This window comes from Ctenopharyngodon idella, chromosome 1, assembly GCF_019924925.1.
Source record: "Ctenopharyngodon idella isolate HZGC_01 chromosome 1, HZGC01, whole genome shotgun sequence".
NCBI classification, from domain to species: Eukaryota; Metazoa; Chordata; class Actinopteri; order Cypriniformes; family Xenocyprididae; genus Ctenopharyngodon; species Ctenopharyngodon idella.
This window is the reverse complement of record NC_067220.1, coordinates 4,940,068-4,959,635: the sequence shown is the minus strand read 5'-3', so window position 1 is coordinate 4,959,635 and position 19,568 is coordinate 4,940,068. Positions and strand designations below refer to the sequence as shown.

Here is a 19,568-nt window from a genome sequence, read left to right as displayed (position 1 = left end):
ATTACATACAATCGCGCCATTCTATGATAATTAATGCTTTCAGGATGACTAATTTGGGTAACATCTGCAATCAACGCGACGCGACAAAACTAGAAAGCTGATTTGGACGCGACGCTTGTAATGTGATAGTCCCCGCCCACGTCATGACGCAACCGCGCTGCTATCCAATCAGCACATGATAAGCCTTTTCCAGACCCCTCCCCCTCACTCGCGTTTGAGCTGTGCGTTCGCGGCGCGCTGCTCAGTCCGGTGAGTCACCGTCCGCGCTGGAATACACAGAGAGAGAGAGAGAGACAGTGGCGGATAGCGAACGGAAAACGGGAAAGAGCTGGAGCTGCGAGCATGGCGGTCGAAGAGGAAGGTCTTCGGGTTTTCCAGAGTGTCAAAATAAAAATCGGTGAGTTCTGGCGCGAATGAAAGCGAGCGTTACTGCGCGAGACCACTTTCCATATTCTGACTGGAATCAAACGGTCGCTCTCAGTTGTCTATTGTGAGAATAATTTGTGGATTTTCATACAAATATACTCAAATGTATGTGCAATAATCTCATTCAGATGTTAGTGGAGATATATAAGGAGCATTTTATCATATCACAATGTAATATTTGTTTGAATGACGCCTCAGCTTAGTTTAAAGTCAAATAGCTGCACATCCAGATGCGTGAAAACACGATATCTGTCCTTTATTCGTGTCTTAAATGTGTGTTTTTCCTCAAGTGTGCGCATATAGACACAGATCAGTTCTGGTGTGTGACAGATAACACGTTTATGTTCTGAAAACGTTGTGGGAACAGTGATTTGTAATGTTTTTAATGTTTTTCTGTCGTGATTGAACGTTATTTAAAAGGTTTCAACATTCTCCTAACCGTTTATTTACTCACAATATAACATTCTTTGAATGTTTGTGTAATATTCCAAAGAGGTTAACGCTAACATTTATCAAGTACACATAAGCATTCTAAAAAAATGTGTTCTCTCAACGTTATGAGAACGTTCTGAAAAATGTTATCAGAACGTTTTCTCTTAACGTTATGAGAACGTTCAATTAAAACCGCGTCATAAAGAACGTTTCTCTCCAAGTCATGAGAACGTGTATCGATTATTAATAATGTTGTAAGAATGTTCTATAAATGTTTTATCTTAGCATTTGCGTACAAAACATTAGTGAAGGTTGTGGGAACGTTCCCTGTGTGACAGATGTGTGTCTCTCACTCCAGCTGTAGATGTTTAAAAGGAGCAGAACATTTTTAGCCCTGGACTCATAAACGATACTGCCGTTTTTTTGTGTGTGTTCTGCATCTGAAATCATTTATACAGGCATTGCAACAAGTAAAACATGCATATAGAATCATTCTTTCCGACTGAAACAGAAATGCATGTGATTTTCTTCCTGGACAGACAGACAGTCAGATGTTCTCTGTGTTCTCAGTTTGACTGGTGGAGTGTGTTTTCTGGTTTGACTGATGTAAACACGGTAAACACTCAGAAAAGGATTTCTGTTTGACTGTGCGTGACATTTGAAATTGTACATTTGTATTGCCAAAGTATGGAATCCCATTTTAGCCACATAAGAAAAAAAATAATGCTTTTTTAAATCATGTTTATGATATTAAAACTGGAAATGATGACATAATAAGTCATGTTTATGAGATGGAAAGTTGAAACTATGACATACTAAGTCGAAATTATGACAAAAACCATAATTGTGACATAAAAAGTCGAAATTGGCTCAAAGTCGAAATTTTGACTCAAAAGACATAATAATGACAAAAAGTCGATATTATGGCATACTAAGTCACAAATTATCAGATAAAAAGTCATAATTATGACAAAGTGGAAATTAATCAGTCGATTTTGTCAATTGGAAAGTCGAAACTATGACATACTAAGTCGAAATTATGACAAAAACCATAATTATGACATAAAAAGACAAAACTGACAAAAAGTCGAAATGATGACATACTAGGTTAAAATTTTGACTTAAAATCATAACTGTGATATAACATGTCGAAATTGACACGTCACAATTGTCGAAATTATGACATACTGAGTCATATTTATGAGATAAAGTCAAATATATGACATATTAAGTTATATTTATGAGATGAGAAGTCATAATTATGACAAAAAGTCGCAATTATGACATACTATGTCACAATTATCAGATGAAAAGTCTAAATTATGACATACCAATTTATATTTATGAGGTGAAAAGTCAAATATATGACAATAAAAAGTCGAAATGAAGACATAAGAATCTTAAATTATGACTTTCTATGACTTCATATGTATCATTTTGACTTATCTCATAAATATGACTTGTATGTCATAATTTTGGCTTTTTATGTCGTTATTACATCTTTATTACGACCTTGTGTGGCGGAAATGGGCTTCCATACCAAAGCATTTCTGTGTGTGTGTGTTTATTTGTGCATTGTGTGTGTGCGTTGTTGTTCTCTTCTTCATCTCTGCTGTTCCAGCACACACATGTATGAAGTGAATGAGTGTGTGTAAGAGAGCTGCTGTCATTGAGTTGTTTTCGACTCAGATTAAAGCAGAACACACACACACATGCAGTCTAATCTAATCTCTGTACGGCACAGTAAACGCGCCGCGGCGTCAGGCACGTGTTTGGCTCCGAGCGTCAGGCTCTTCATTTCCATATGGACCACAGTGGACACATTTATGTCTCATACTGATTGAAATATCACTCCGTTTGTTTTGTAACACAGACATAAATAATGACCCGTATAAAAGTTGACCAGTTTCTGCCAAAGTACAGTGCAAACGCTGGCATTAAAAAGTGAAATTATTATTAACACTGTAAGGCAATGTGATATTAAGATATTGTAAACATTAACATCATGATTTTGCTGTAAAGCTGCTTTGAAACGATGTGTATTGTGAAAAGCGCTACACAAATCAATTTGACTTGACCATGAGAACAGAAGAAATCCAGAACACTTCAGCTTGCTGAAACTCTTGTCCTGATTGCGACTGTTGTTTCCTAACATCTTCACGTCCCTGTGTGGCGGTTTGGTATTTTTAACCCGATTGCTTCACCAGCGTTTCACAGTTGTACATGTTTTAGAGAAGTAGCTCCAGTCCCGCCTCAGGTCGACGGCTCCGCTTCACGCACCTTCAACCAGCAAGAGGAAACCCAATGTGATCTTTCAGTGAAATCTTGTCTGTGGTAGATGGTATCAGGTGCATGAAGGTCGTCACACCCTGCTTTACTGAAAGTCTCGTGTCCAGCTGATTAGGCCGACGCACTGTAACGTCTCTCACTGCTAGTCAACTGTTGCATTGTCAAGGTGTCCTAAAACTGATGAATGCTTATATGAGGCCGATGTGAGAGCATCTGAGGTTTTATTTGAGCATGGGGTTGGCGATTTTGAAACGACCAAAACAATATCTATCAGAGTGACGACTGGATGATGTAATGCAACAAAATGAACAAAAATGGGTCAGTTCATCAGCCTGGCCAGTGTGTTCTGTCACTACAGTCAGTCCCACCAGGATTTCGCGATTTCTTTTTCTGTGGTTTTTGCGATCAAAATGGCTGATTTTGTGGTGGAAATTTACGAAAAATTTGCGATATTACATCTACCATATTATCTATTATGCCCAGTAGACATCATACATGACACCACGTAAATCTTGTTTATTTTGGTTTCTTACCAAATTCTGATAAATTTGAACTTTTAATCCTCTGGTGCCGTTTGGAAAAAAATTATGTTTTGTTTTTTTTAGAATTGTTTACTTCATTGGAATGGTATGAAACTTGGTAAGGGTTTTGGCACTTGCTATGTACTCACAAAATAATCATGGACATGATTCGAAAGGGTTAAATCTTGTTCAGTTTGAACGAGTGTGACTTGCGCCCAAACAAAATCTGACTGAAAGCTAATTTTTTGAGATATCAACCTCAAATTTGGAACGCAACTTGTTTAGATTTATGACTTTGATTAGGAAAAACTTGTTTTAGAAAATATATTTCATATAAAATTTTAAAATAGTATTTTTATGCATTTTTCATACTAATAAACGTAAACTTTTTCACTTCCAAAACTTCAGTCTGTGACCCAAAGCATTCAAGATTTACCACAGTTCAATGTCTGTTTAAAAAGTGATTAACAGGTAATAAATGGATCATAACTATTCCATAAATAGAATTTAATACCATAAAATCCCCTAAAAATACAAAATATTAAATAAAAAAAAAAATTATCGAAGTAAATATAGTATATTCATTTCAATATGACCGAAATCTTATAAGCAGACCACTGCAAAACAAATACTTGCCTAATATATGTAAAAAGTTCTCAAATAATTACGTAAACAATAATAAAATAAGAACGACGACAAATAAATACAACATAAAGATACAGATACAAACTGGAGTTCTTTGTTTTTAATGGTTTGTTCACTTAAAACGATCCGAAATGATTGGCTGCGGTTAAATCTGTCCTGTACTCTTTTACAGTTATGTTTAACAATAACAATAATGACTGTTTCCAAACACTCGTCCATCATTGGTCAGTCAGTCAGATAGCCACGCCCTAAACTTTAGTGATTGGTTGAGTCAGAAGAACTTGACGTCACAGAAAGAAGCATCACACTTTTACTCTTCAGGATGACTTAAAGTGACTCTGAACATGAAACTGCTGAAAATCTCAACATGTTAAACTTGTTGATTTTTCTGCAGGTCGGATTGTGTTTAAATGTTGTTTCTTTGTTGAATTGGCATCCTTGAATCCTGACGTCTCTTGTGCACAGGGCATTATGGGTGTTTGCTGTGAATAATGGTGTCACGGTTAGTAAATTTGGCCGATGTGTCGACGGAAGGAAACGGAAGCTCCCTGTTTGCTGCCGTACATAAATGGAGTTCTGCTCCGGGTTTCCTGACGGAGCTCGTGTGTCTAGAGGAAACCCTGTCGGGCTTTTAGGGGTCAGGAGCTTCTGGTAGGGGGAGCGACGAGGAAACAGGAAACTACTTCAAATCACTTCCTGATTTGGCTGGACGATCTGCAGAGCTGCTTGTTTTGTTTTCCATATTCCTGGGAAGCAGCGGGATAATGCAAACCAGATGGAAGTTCACTTGGACTGTCGGCGAAGAATCATGAATTTGTGTCGCTGTTTCCTTCTTTCACTCACACCTCAAATCAACACTGACTCTGTTTACTCTCTGAATTCATGGTCATGATCATATTGTGAATGATTTATCAGTGATGTCAGGGCTGTATGGGTAATCTAATCATGCATATGGTTAATGTTAACTAGTAGTCAAATGTCTTGTTATTTTAGGCATTCTTGTCAGTAGTTCACTCGGTAAGCTGGTTAATGTGATGAAGGTTGCTAGTAAACCAGGACAGACGTGTGTGGTTTGTGGTGTTGAAGGAGGAGTGCGGTCGGTCGGTCAAGCAGTGGTTTGCAGACATTGATTTGCACCGCCCTCGGATGAAGAAACCATCCCAGTGCTCCGTCTTAAGGAGGTCAGGGGTGAGTTTATGAGGGTTACGAGTTCTCTGTTCATCTGGCAGCGTTTCTAGACGTCCTTCTGTGGACCTGACCTCTAATGACACATGACTCTTCCTCTTCAGTAATGGTCAGAGTCTGCATGAGACGGCAATAGTCATTTCTCCGTTATTGTGACGTGTATCTAGGGCCCTATGAAATCCATTTTATTATTTCCCAAATTCTGTTTAATTTTTTTTTTTTTTTGGACTCGATTTTAATGGTTAAACTTAATTTAGCTAATCAAAAAGCATGTCTAATTAACTGAAATCATTAAACTTATACAATTTAACAACAATTTATTAAAAGTTTACCAAAACAATACATTTTTAGGTCCCTATGAAATATGTTTAATTTTTTTTCCTCAAATTCTGTTTTATTTTTACCAAATTCTGTGTTTTCTGTTTTAAGTTTTCTGGATTCCATTTTAATGGTTTAATTAAATTTTAATAATCAAAAAGCATATTTAGCTAATTAATTGAATTCATAAAAACAACAAAATTTATTATTATTTTAAAAATTCATTTGAAATGTTTTTGTTTTTTCAGAAATTCTGTGTTGTGTTTTTTAATTTTTCTGGCAATCAAATGAATACATAAAACATTAATTTAATCTAATATGAAATTAAACAAAAAAATTTGTCAAACAAAGTGCTGCACAACAGAGCTTTACTGTTAAAATTAAAACATGGAAGAAAAATAGTTTATTCCTTAAAAAAATAAAGTTTTAATAATTATTTATTATTATTATTATTATTATTAGTGTTAGCATTATTATTGCATTGAGACGTAGCTACATTCTACTGTACAACAGTAATATATTTCTGTCACAATTTCTTCAAGTTAAACCAAACTTTTATTTTGACAGGTTGCAGTGAAGACCTTTGAGTTCCTGCGTGTTTATGATATGATGATAGTTTTTCTCAAATTAAACTGTAAAATGCTCCTGAAGCATTGAATATTCTTTTTGCGGTTTAATATTCACAGACACTAGTCTAACCTACTTTTTATTTATTCATCAAAAAAATGACAAATTCCACGATTCCGTCCATGTTTTCTGCATCACGGAAATCATAGGGCCCTAAATATCCAAGTGAAAACAAGAACAAATGTAGGGCGGGGCTTGATTCTGTCTGTGGGGAATTGATTGGATGGTTGTGGTTTGCTATTGGTGGATCTCATGTGAGTGACAGATTGCCCCGCCCTCGTCATCAGAGAAGAGAAGAGATGTTTCAAGAGGGAGGATAAGTTATTCTGATTCAAGATTATGAATTTAACACCATAATGATGTGCACCGATAAATCATCACTGCAATGTTCCATAAAATGTTGATTTGTGATTTCAACTCAGCTCATAGGGGAAGTGATGTCACAGACGGTACTTATGACTCAGTTCCCAGCGCACAGATTGAAGTAGTATTCCAGTAACACCGCAGAAGTATGTAGTGGTTTTGGAGTATTTGGAAAACTCAAAGTGTAATGAGTTTAATGAATGAGCTGGTTTCCTGTCTTTGTGTTGTGCTCGTCTGCTGGACATTTAACAGTGTTTTCATGTAAACCTCAACACGCGTTTCCTGTTGACATAATCATGTCCTCATTGGAATATCTGCATCTGTTGATGGTGGACTCCCTTGTTAGCCTGTAACATCCGCACATTTCCACCTACCTCGTGTGTTTCTGTCCTTGTTTCCACCTTCCACACTCATTCAGGGCAAACAGACGCAAGTCCTTCAGAAGTTAACAGAGCAGATCCAATATATAACTCTCATACTGCAGGATTTATGGACCAGCACAGTCATAACGGCAAGACTAGGGTCAGTTAGCTGACACACCGGAGTGTGCAAAGCAAGTCGTCTGAAAAATGGGTTGACTAGCTATATATAATATAAAAGATATAATATTAACACTTAAATACATGAATGTTTCGCCAGTCATTATTACATATTTGGGTCTTCAGTGACCAGGATCTATAATTTATATATATTTTATAATATTATAACACAGATGGATCTCTAACTGCCGCAATAGTATAAAACTCTCCTGATATTTTAATAACAATTACAAGAGAATAAAATTAAGCATATTGTGTTACCTTTTGGACCTTGGAAGGATTAAATTTGAGCAGATGGTTTATATCATCATCACTGTCGTCGTCAGAACTCATTTCCCCAGTATATTCAGCATCTGACTCATATTTGTGACCATATTCTCAAAACTTTCGTTTATCCATCCAACGAGAAAGAGTTGAATTCGCCGCAGAATTAATAACGTCTCAGCGAGATCTAGTGGGAAGCATTTAGATTCGGAGAAGTATTCTGTTATAAACTACAGGTATCAGATCAAACAGCGCTGACGTGGAAACCAGGAGAAATATTGAGCCATGAATGAACAAGTTATATAAGGCTCTCCTGTGAGTAACGCTAACTGTATCATGGTTGCAGAAATAGTCAAATGTTTTTACATTATTCATTTCAGGGTTCATGCAAACTTTTGGGAGTGAAATTCAAATACTTTTCAAGGACTTCACACTTTTTCCAGCACTTCAAATGTCTAAATATGATCCAATTTTAATGTTATTTTAATGTGATGATTTGTAAAACTAAAAGTTTAAAGATGAAGGAACACTTTGGGCCCTATTTTACAGATCTAAGCACATGGTCTGAAGCACATGGCACAGGTGCACATAGGGCGTGTCCGAATACACTTTTGCTGGTTTAACGATGGAAAAAATGGTTGGCTCTATTCTCTTAATGAGTAATGGGTGTGTTTTGGGCGTAACGTGCAATAAACCAACCAGAGTCTCATCTCCCATTCCCTTTAAATGCCAGTTTCGCTCACGCCATGGCAGATTCGCTATTTACATATTGGAATTTGCAAGCGGAAAAACTGAACGCTTCTCTAGCGAGGAAACGGATCTGCTTGTGCGCAAGGCTAAAACGTTGTAATCCTTTTGTTGGTCAATGGCGCAGTCATTTTAAGTTGCCTCAAAATAGCAACACGCCAACAATGCACCTGAACATGGCCTAACAGATGGGCGCGAGTGCATTTGCTATTTAAACAACGTGGCGCTGGACATGAAAATGATAACACTTGCGTTGCGCCTGGCATCACATCGCGCCGGGTGTATGATAGGGCCCTTCGTGGCCACTATAACCAGTAGATGGCGGCAGAGGAGCACTTACTGGCTTATTAGCCATTTTCACTCCCTAATACATGGGGAAAAGTAGGAAAAGTCACAAAGTCTCATGAAAAACAAAAACTTTTCTTCAAATTGTGACTGAATTACACAGAAAGCAAATAAACTGTGCTCATTTTATAATCACTGAAGCTGTCGGTCAGTTCAGTGTGGTACATTTAATAAGAGAAGGTTTTTGCAAGTTACTGTTGTCAATAAAAGTTAATTTGATCTTCATCTCAATTGAAGCTCAGTGCTTTACTGTCACATTTCTGATATATAAACATGTAATATTATTAGTAACTGCACTTATTAATGCAAAACAACAGTAATATGATTTACAGAGCCCTGGGCTGTAAAAGCGATTTTTCAAAATTGTAAACAAAATAAAGATTATTGAAGTACGTTTAATGAGAAAATACTATTTTGGTCTTTTTTACTTCAGAATTTTTACGTTTAATTCAAAGTGTTGCTTGCCATTTCTTTGTAATTATTTGTGAAATTTACTAGCAATTTTTTAAAAAAGTAAACGTTTCCAGCAGAATTTATTTTATATTAAATTCAATTTCATAGGTGGATCAAATGTGTAAATATTTTTATGAAATATTTCACTCAGCTTGTGTTTATTTTTGTAACGCTGGGAAGCTGGAGGTTAACTGGTAGTTAGTCTTTAATTTCAGCAATATCATCTTCACCGTGTAATTTGATGCTGTTATACTGTCACTGCACTGTTTCATTTGGTATCTTGCAGAATGATTGTGCCTCTAACCTGCACAGTCATTTGAAGAAAGTTGCTCTATGGGAAGGGACAGCACCGGTACACAACTACTGAAAACATGTCAACATTTCATGCATCATAACACTGAGATTGACGAATCTTCTAAGGCACAGATGTGAATGTGAAATATAAATCAGTCCAGGGTGTTTTGCTTTCACTCTCAAGCCTGTAAAGGAAATGCCATTTGAAACTCTACACCCACTTCCTGTTTTGATGCATCGGGTTGTTGACAGTAAATGGGTGTAGCATGCAGTCTAACTCCAGCGACTCTCAGACTTTTGTTTTTTAACATCACAGCGTTTGACAAACCTGTTTGAAAACAGTCATTATTTCTGCAGGTCAGTTCAGTTCCCGCTAGTGGAACCGAAAAGACACACTGCCACTTTAAAAACTTATAACATTCCCAAACAGTGCATTATTGTTTAAATGACAGGTGTAGATCTATTGATCTGTTTTACATCACAGGAATAATTCACACAAAGATGGAAATTCTGTGGGATCAAACAAAACAAAATGTAGTCGCACCAGCAGGACACAAAAATAATGATGCGCACCGATTAATCCTTTATAAATAAACGCATTTACGTGACCACACGCACTGTCGGCTTATTATGCATAATCGGGTTAAGAAAGTGCATGTAAACACAGTCATTGTTTCGTAATGGAACATGATGTGCAAAGTTTGAATATGTGGAAATGCAAATAAGTTTTGGGAAGATTAAATTTCTCATAGCTCTCATACAGCACACTGTATATGTCTGAACATGCGGCCGGTCCTCATGTCCCAAGAACGCTCATGTTTAGAGACGCTAAACTACATCTTGAATGCAGTCGGAATTCCTTTCCTACGATCTCATTTCCTGTCAATACACTCTCTCTCTCTCTCTCTCTCTCTCTCTCTCTCTCTCTCTCTCTCTCTCTCTCTCTCTCTCTCAGCAGCTCTGTTGTGTCTTTATCTCTGTCTGTCTTTATCTGTGTGTACGGAGTGTTTCAGGGTTTTGTGTCTGTTATTGGAGCCGTTGGTCCACTAACTTTAAATGGTCAAAGTGTGTGTGTGTGTGTGTGTGTGTGTGTGTGAGAGAGAACTTTTAACCTAGTTTACAAGATACACCACTAGATCTACTAGATCAGGGATTTTTATATTTTTATATTTTATATTTTTATATTTTATTTTTTGATTTACAGTGAAATATTGCAGTAATAATATTATAGTAATATTTAGAGGTGCACCGATACTGAATGTTTCTGCCGATACCGATAGCCGATTATTCAGAATGATATCAGCCGATACCGATAGTTTGGTTTTTCTTAAGGAAAAAAAATCTCTCCCAAATAATGTTGCAAACTATACAGGGAACCCTCTCATTTGGTACACTACAATATTAGTGGTTACAATTAACAACTGAAGTTTTATATTCAGCTGCTGTTTATTTTCAGACATAATAATTACACTCAAATAAAAACTGAAATGTTTGTATAAAACTTAGTATCACATAAGGTAGTTTTCATAAGCACTTGTTGTCTTCATGGCAAATTTACACAAACCTAATTAACAGTAAATAAGCTCCTCTCTAGTGTTTTTTTTGTGAACATTGGAAAACATTCCCGAGGTAAAAGTGACATGATGTGACATATTGTTCACAAGCTGTTTTACTGACGTCTTTCCGCAGTTGAAACACAAATAAAGTAATTACATGAGGCGTGATACATTCTGGTTTGTAGTTGTACTAGGCTATATATTTCGACATACCTTTGATGATCATGCATGTTTTTTGAGAAATAACTTGTACTGAAGAGGAAGAAAAGACTTGCGCTCCGAGCTGCCGCCTGAGCTGAGGCATTACAGCGATCTGACACGTCACATTTAAGAGCGTCAAAACGCCATTTATTGTTTGAATTTCATGAACTTTTATTCTTATCAGAAGTAACAAAGCACAAAGCCTTTTGCAATTATTGGATGGGAGGCGATTCATAGGGTCCAAAAGAGCCTACTTTAGCGTCACTATTTTTAAACCGTTAATGTGTTAAAATTCAACACAAAAGCTGGTTTGCCAACTGCCAAGAAGAAGAAGAAATTCAACAAGAGTGATTTTCTTCACACACCGTATGTATGAGTTGCAGTCTGAACACGTTTTCCCGCACCCTTTTGATTGACAGGATATAATCGGCCCTGATCATCAGCTGTTCTTAAACAATCTGCCGATGGCCAATAGTGATAATAATAGCTTTTATCGTTCGATACCGATTGTTGGCTGATACATCGGTGCATCTCTAGTAATATTTCTTGTTGTTTTATTTAGTAATTTGTATATTTTTATTTAGTAGTAATAATTATAATAACAATAATTATTATTATTACTAAATACAAATAAAAAATAAATAAAAAATATTACTTTTGTATTATATTTTACCATAAAATAATAAATTATTATTATTGTAAATTATTAATGAATGTATGAATGAAAAATGATTATTATAATCATTATTATTAGTGCTGTCAAACGATTAATCGTGATTAATCGCATCCAAAGTTTGTTTACATAATATATGTGTGTGTACTGTGTATAAGTATTATGTACAGATAAATACACACACTAGCATGTAAATATTTAACAAAAATATATTACATACAGTACACACACATATATTATGTAAACACAAACTTTTATTTTAGATGCAATTAATTGCGCTTAATCGTTTAACAGCACTAATTATTATTATTACTATTATTATATACTACCCGTTCTTTATCCATAAGCTTGTTTCCAACCTCTCATTCCCTAAATATCCCTGTACGATTCATTTTTACCTGGTTAGTTGGTTTTCTTCCTCTGTCAGTAACATCATCTCACTTTCTCTCTCTGTTTATTCCCTCTCTCTCTCTCGGGTGTCCTGACCTCATTTCCTGTGACTGTGATTTGCTCTTCACACCTACTCAGTGTTTTTTGTGTTTGTGAGATGTGTGTGTGTGTGTGTGTGTGTGTGTGTGAGTTCATGAGCTTCTTTATGCGTGTCAGTAACATGTATGAAGGTAAATGTAGCCTCACACTTTCAAATAAAGCACGAACACATGATCATTAGTTGTCATCCAGTGTCAGCAGCTCATAGAGAAATGATTGAGATCTGTTGATCTGAGATGACTGGAGTCTTTTTGTTCTCCTTTTGCTCTCGTCGCAGTTGAGATGTTCCTGAAATCTCTTGAGTGATTGTCTTTCCTCGGGGATGCAGAAGTAGAAAGAGTCGCCCGTATGATGACGTGTTACAGAGGAAGGCTATTTTTGGCTCTCATTCAATTTCACATTCATTTACTCTGTCTGCTGAGGCCCGAAACAGGAAGCAGTTCCTGCAGTGAGTCTGTCACCATGGCGACAAGCATGCGTTCCCACACACACGTGTTGAAGTGAATGTATTTACAGATGTTTCATGTTTACGCCTCCACAGTGTCAGGAACGCTCCTTGGGCCCAGATTCTCCAGGTCGGGGGCGTTGATTAAAGAATCACAAAGGAAATAAACTGGAAATGATCACATGGTCAGAAACGTTGTTCAACCTTTAATAAATTACTATAAGTTTCATGCATTTTGATTACTGAAATTTAATGTAACCATTAAAACAGAATCCAGAAAATTAAAAAGAAAAAAAAGAAATCCAGAAAAATGTAAAATGTATTTTGTTTAGACTAAAATCACTTCAGTTTCATAGATGGTTGCGAGCGTGAACAGCAGCATCACCGGCGCATCACAGACGCTGACGGAGACTGACATGGTCTGTGATATCACATGATCACATGACGCTGCCTTTATCTGTCTCTCATGTTGAGAGAGGAAACACATGCTGGGAACGGAGAGCCGCACTTCCTGTTTTCCTGTGGTGTGAAGGCTTGTTGCATCGGGGATTAGTTGTTTTCTCAGCACTGTGTGTGTGTGTGTGTGTGTGTGTGTGTGTCGGTGTTAATGAAAAATAGATGCTAAGGTAGTCAGGGTGGTTGCTAGGGTGTTGCTAAGTTACTTTACTTCCAGTGTGGCGCTAAAGTCTGAAAATGGTGCGTCTGATCACTTAGTAAAGTAGCAGCGCACTTTCTTCAAAAACACACATGAGGAATTATGTAACACACACTCAACATTAATATTCAGTGCCAGAGGTTTTAGGGCCTATGAAGATCCATTTTATTTTTTCCCAAATTACATTTTTTACATTTAAATTCCCATTTTAAATTTTTCTGGATTCTGTTTTACTGTTTAAATTAAATTTTAGTAATCAAAAATCATGTCTATTTAAATGAAATAATGAAATGTATACAATTTAACAACAATTTATTAAAAGTTTATTATTGTGGATTTATGATTTAATACAAATGTATTATCAAAAATGGTGGTAAAATGAAGGCATAAAATATTAACAATTTAATTAATCTTTTGAAATATAATCAAATTAAATGTATAATTAATCCTTTTATTTTTTATTATACTGCTGCACATCAGAGGTTTACTTTTAAAATTAAAACATGCAAGAAAATTTGTGCGATATTCCTGAAATAGTCTTACATTTTTAATAATTTTGTGATTATGGTTTATGAAGTTAAGATTATGGATTTATGATTTAATAAAAATGTATTATCAAAAACAGTGGTAAAATTAAGACATAAAATATTAACAATTTAATTAATCTTTTAAATTCCTTTCATTTTTAATAGTGCTGCACAATAGGGGTTTACTTTTTAAAATTAAAACAGAAGAAAAATTGTGATATTTCATGAAGTTTTATTAATTTTATTGTTATTATTAGCGTCAAATCGATTCATAATGATTAATCGCATCTAACATGAAAGAGATATATATATATATGTGTGTGTGTGTGTATGTATGTATGTATGTAAACACACACACACACATTATATATTTACAAACTTTTATGTTAGATGCGATTTAATCATGATTAATCGATTTGACAGCAACTTCTTTACAATAGTATAGTAGTAATTTCTGTCATAATTTCTTCAAGTTAAATCGAACTTTTATTTTTGCGGTTTATGGTGAAGAACTTTGAGTTTGTGTGTTTCAGACGAGCGTCACGTGTGCTTGAGACTTCAGATTTATACAGCGGTCTTTAACTTTCACACACACTCATCCATATCACCTTTTGATTAAGTGTGCATCCCTACTTTTGATTTATTCATCCAACATTTGCCAAATTCCCTAACATTCCGCGTTATACTGGATTCCATGAATTGCCGCATCATCGGACCCTACAGGTTGATCAGGATGCATTCTAGTACTAGTGATGACTGAGCACACACAGCTCCAGTAATCCCACAATGCCGCGGTCTCCAGAGTGACCTGCGAGCTGTAATCCAATCAGGATCGGTGTGATTATGTGCACTGGGAGGGAGTGGACAGGAAACAGAGATGCTTCCAGATCCGGAATGTCATTCATGGATCGGCTTACCACGTCAGCACCTCGACACCGTCTGTCTGCAGCATCACTGATCTGCTTAGTGTCTCACTGCAATCTACTGACTCAGTGCATTGCAAGTTAAACTTTTATTTTGACAGGTTGTGGTGAAAACGTAATATTTCAGTTGGGTCCTACAGATGCAACTGTTATTTGACAGCAGCCGGAGACCTGCTGGTTGAGTGCGCTGAGATTGATTGACATCTTCAGTGGTGTGGGTGGGGTGTTGAGGGTGTAACAGGACACCGGGTCTGTCTGTGGAAACACACACCGCAACACACCCAACTTCCTCCCAAAGTGTTGCATTCTTCCTGCTGCAGGGCCACAGCCGCGTGTCCGCGCGTGCGTGTGTGTGTGCGAGCGGACTGCCAGCATTCCTCCGCTCACGTGTCTGATGTGTGTATTGGGTTGCAGATCCCACACAGATTTTTGCGTTGAATCCACCCTGCCCCACCAGACTGGAGAATATTGAGCTGTACTGTTCAGTGCAGCAGCTGGAGAGCAAAGTTATGAACAGATGTTCTTCCTGTAACGTTAATAGAACGTTCGTTCAACATTATCTGTTCTTTAATAATGTTCTCAAAACATTAGCACAAATTTTTTTTTACATCGCTGATTGAGTGTTTTAGTTAGATGTTCTTCTGATGTTTTTTTTAAATGTTTCATTGTAACATTCAAAAATAACGTTCCAATAATGTTTGAAGAATGATAAAATGGAATGTTCCCTTAACGTTCACATAAACAAGAAAAAACATTTTTTAAAAACTGGACATTCAGAGAACACGTTCTTAGAGCGTATTTTTGTTCGCTGGGTTGTTGTGAGAGGATGCTGGTGCATTTTAATTGCTGTGTTTGTTTTTTGTTTTAGTTCGTGTTGAATTGTCTTAAGAAATGTCTCAAAACATTGCTGGAAGAAAACTTAATTTCAACAGGATGTAAAAATGCTGCCTTTTGCAATCGTCAGAATGAACCGTAGCTCAGACGTGTGTCTCAGCGATCTGACAGCTGCAAACGCATAAATCATCAGCCTCATAAACGACTGAACGACTGTCTGTCTCTCTGCAGGTGAAGCCAAGAACATCCCTCCGTATCCGGGTCCGAATAAAATGCGGGATTGTTACTGTACAGTGAACCTGGACCAGGAGGAAGTTTTCCGAACCAAAACCATAGAGAAGTCTTTGTGGTGAGGACACACAAACACACAGTGCATCACTGCAGCCTCATGCATTAATCTGACAATGAAAAATAGACCCCAAATTCTGAAAAAGTTGGGACGTTTTTTAAATTTGAATAAAATGAAAACTAAAAGACTTTCAAATCACATGAGCCAATATTTTATTCACAATAGAACATAGAAAACATAACACATGTTTAAACGGAGAAATTTTACACTTTTATCCACTAAATGAGCTCATTTCAAATTTGATGCCTGCTACAGGTCTCAAAATAGTTGGGACGGGGGCAACCAATGGCTGAAATATATCAGATATCAGGTTTGTAACATGATTAGCTATAAAAGGGATGTCTTAGAGAGGCAGAATCTCTCAGAAGTAAAGATGGGCAGAGGCTCTCCAATCTGTGAAAGAGTGCGTAAAAAGATTGTGGAAAAACAATGTTCCTCAAAATCAAATTGCGAAGGCTTTGCAAATCTCATCATCTACAGTGCATAACATCATCAAAAGATTCAGAGAAACTGGAGAAATCTCTGTGTGTAAGGGACAAGGCCGAAGACCTTTATCGGATGCCCGTGGTCTTCGGGCCCTCAGGCGACACTGCATCACTCATCGGCATGATTGTGTCAATGGCATTACTAAATGGGCCCAGGAATGCTTCCAGAAACCACTGTCGGTAAACACAATCCACCGTGCCATCTGCAGATGCCAACTAAAGCTCTATCATGCTAAAAGGAAGCCATATGTGAACATGGTCCAGAAGCGCCGTCGTGTCCTGTGGGCCAAGGCTCATTTAAAATGGACTGTTTCAAAGTGGAAAAGTGTTCTATGGTCAGACGAGTCCAAATTTGACATTCTTGTTGGAAATCACAGACGCCGTGTCCTCCGGGCTAAGAGGAGGGAGACCTTCCAGCGTATTATCAGCGTTCAGTTCAAAAGCCAGCATGTCTGATGGTATGGAGGTGCATAAGTGCATACGGTATGGGCAGCTTGCATGTTTTGGAAGGCACTATGAATGCTGAAAGGTATATAAAGGTTTTAGAGCAACATATGCTCTCCTCCAGACTATTTCAGGGAAGGCCTTATACCACATACTGCAGCTATTACAACAGCATGGCTTCGTCGTAGAAGAGTCCGGGTGCTGAATTGGCCTGCCTGCAGTCCAGATCTTTCACCTATAGAGAACATTTGGCGCATCATTAAACGAAACACGACCACGAACTCTTCAGCAGCTGGAAAACTATATCAGGCAAGAATGGGACCAAATTCCAACATCAAAACTCCAGAAACTCATAACCTCGATGCCCAGACGTCTTCACACTGTTTTGAAAAGAAGAGGAGATGCTACACCATGGTAAACACGCCCCCATCCCAACTATTAACTGTAGCAGGCATCAAATTTGAAATGCTCATTTTGTGCATAAAATTGTAAAATTTCTCAGTTTAAACATTTGTAATGTTATCTATGTTCTATTGTGGATAAAATATTGGCTCATGTGATTTGAAAGTCTTTTAGTTTTCATTTTATTCAAATTTAAAAAAACGTCCCAACATTTCCGGAATTCGGGTTGTAATTTCATTAAGATACAGAATGATTATGATTGTATCTCTCTCTCTTTCTCTCTCTCTGTGTCCGCTGCAGTCCATTCTACGGCGAGGACTTTTACTGTGAAATCCCGCGCAGTTTCCGCCATCTCTCCTTCTACATCTTTGACAGAGATGTGTTCAGGAGGGATTCCAGCATCGGTGAGCATCTCTCATTAATATCTTATCTTTGAATCACAGGATGTTGCAAGATGTAGGCTACTTCCTGCTGTATCTTTTCACAGTACTTGTGCAGTACTCATCCTATAATTGGCTGGCGCTCCAGAGTAGTGGAAGCTGATTGGCCGTGCAGCTGAGTAGGCGGGCAGATTTCTGAGTATATACAGTATAGCCGAGGGAAGCAGAACCGAACAGATAGACCTGACACCACAAGGATAGTAATACCAGTAAATGTTGACCTTATGAGGACATTTTTGTGTTCCCCATGAGGAAAACAGCTTAAAAAACATAATAAATGAAGTGTTTTGAAAATGTAAAAATAGCAGAAAGTTTTCTGTGATGGGTATGGTTAGTGTAGTGGGAGAGAATATACAGTTTCTGCAGTATAAAAACCATTACGTCTATAGGAAGTCCCTATAAAACATGGAAACCTGTGTGTGTGTGTGTGTGGGCTTCCATTCAGCCAATGAAAACACAGCTTAGAGTGACCTACATTTAATTACACAGCTTGACCAACCACATCGTTACGATTCATTCATGGTTAACGCAGCTGCAGGCTTTAATATGTCGCAAAGATATTGAGGAGGAAAGAGAACGTTTGAAACGAAAGAATGCAGGACGAAGAGAGATAAAGAGTTCAGTTGTTAACTAGAAACTTTCTCATTCTTTGATGCCAAAATCTTAAAGAGCCAAAGCATGCTAAGACATTGCTAGGCAGATACTAGGGTGTTCTGGGTAGTTGCTAGAGTGCTTGAGGATCAGGGTGCGTCTCAGGTCATGTGATGAGCTGATCTGTAATGTGTCTTTAGGTAAAGTGGCCGTGAAGAAGGAAGACCTTCAGAAATACCACGGTAAAGACCACTGGTTCCCGCTGCAGCCCGTCTGCGCAGACTCAGAGGTGCAGGTATGTGTTCATACACTCACACGTGTTCAGTGTGTGTGTGTGTGTGTGTGTGTGTGCTGGCGTTCAGGTCCAGCGGATTTCAAAACAAATACAGTGTGTGTTGAGCACAAACATGAGTGAATCCATTTCACCTTGAGCTCCTGAACGTCACATGACCACTAACAGAGCACCAAACGGTCATGATTTGCAAAGGACTCAGTCTGAGCTCTTCCTGGTCTCTTCATTTGATGCTGAGCCGAATGAGATGTCGGATAACCGGAGCCGCAGCGGATCCACAGAAACACAGACGCATTCATTGAGAGGAAGGATGTGTGTGTGTGATGAAGAGCGAGAGTCTCTGTCCATAGAGCGCTCATTGTTGTGCTGTGTGTGAAGAAGAGCCACCCATATTCTTCACAAGGCTCATTTGCATATTGATGATGTCAGCTGAAGTCAGACAGAGAAACTTTGTTTCAACTAGAGGAAAGTTTCATTGCTCAGAAGAAGAGCTGTGTGTGTGTTACTGAAATATAAATTATATTATAAAACTCAAAGTAATGTTAAAAACAGATTTATAATATAAGACTAAAAACAGTCAAATTAAAATTCTAAACATCAGATAGACACACATCAGATCACAGATCTACTGCAGTACAGACCGGTTTGCACCGTAGTACCGCCCACCCCGAGTGTTTTCTGTGACTCATCAGCAGCCCGAACCCGGCAAAGACTCATGGGACCCTGCAGTCGTTCTTCATTGGTTTCTCTCCTCCGTCTCTCCCTCTCTTCGGGTGGCGGGAGTAACCATGGTAACGCTGCTCTCTCTCTCTCC

At 37.7% G+C, this 19,568-nt stretch overlaps 1 protein-coding gene across 5 annotated transcripts in view; it reads left to right on the top strand.

Annotated features, from left to right (window-relative positions):
- rasa3 (RAS p21 protein activator 3) overlaps nt 1-19,568 on the top strand; it is a 44,057-nt gene that overhangs the window by 3,548 nt on the left and 20,941 nt on the right. For 4 of the 5 annotated variants that reach the window (XM_051903340.1, XM_051903334.1, XM_051903325.1 and 1 more), the window contains exons 1-4: nt 209-397; nt 15,983-16,100; nt 17,732-17,835; nt 18,663-18,757. In XM_051903340.1, the coding sequence (XP_051759300.1) occupies nt 343-397; nt 15,983-16,100; nt 17,732-17,835; nt 18,663-18,757 (372 nt within the window). In that variant the 5' untranslated portion in view covers nt 209-342. Of the gene's footprint in view, nt 1-208; nt 398-15,982; nt 16,101-17,731; nt 17,836-18,662; nt 18,758-19,568 lie in introns of those variants that run through there. The other variant, XM_051903351.1, reaches the window with a different exon arrangement.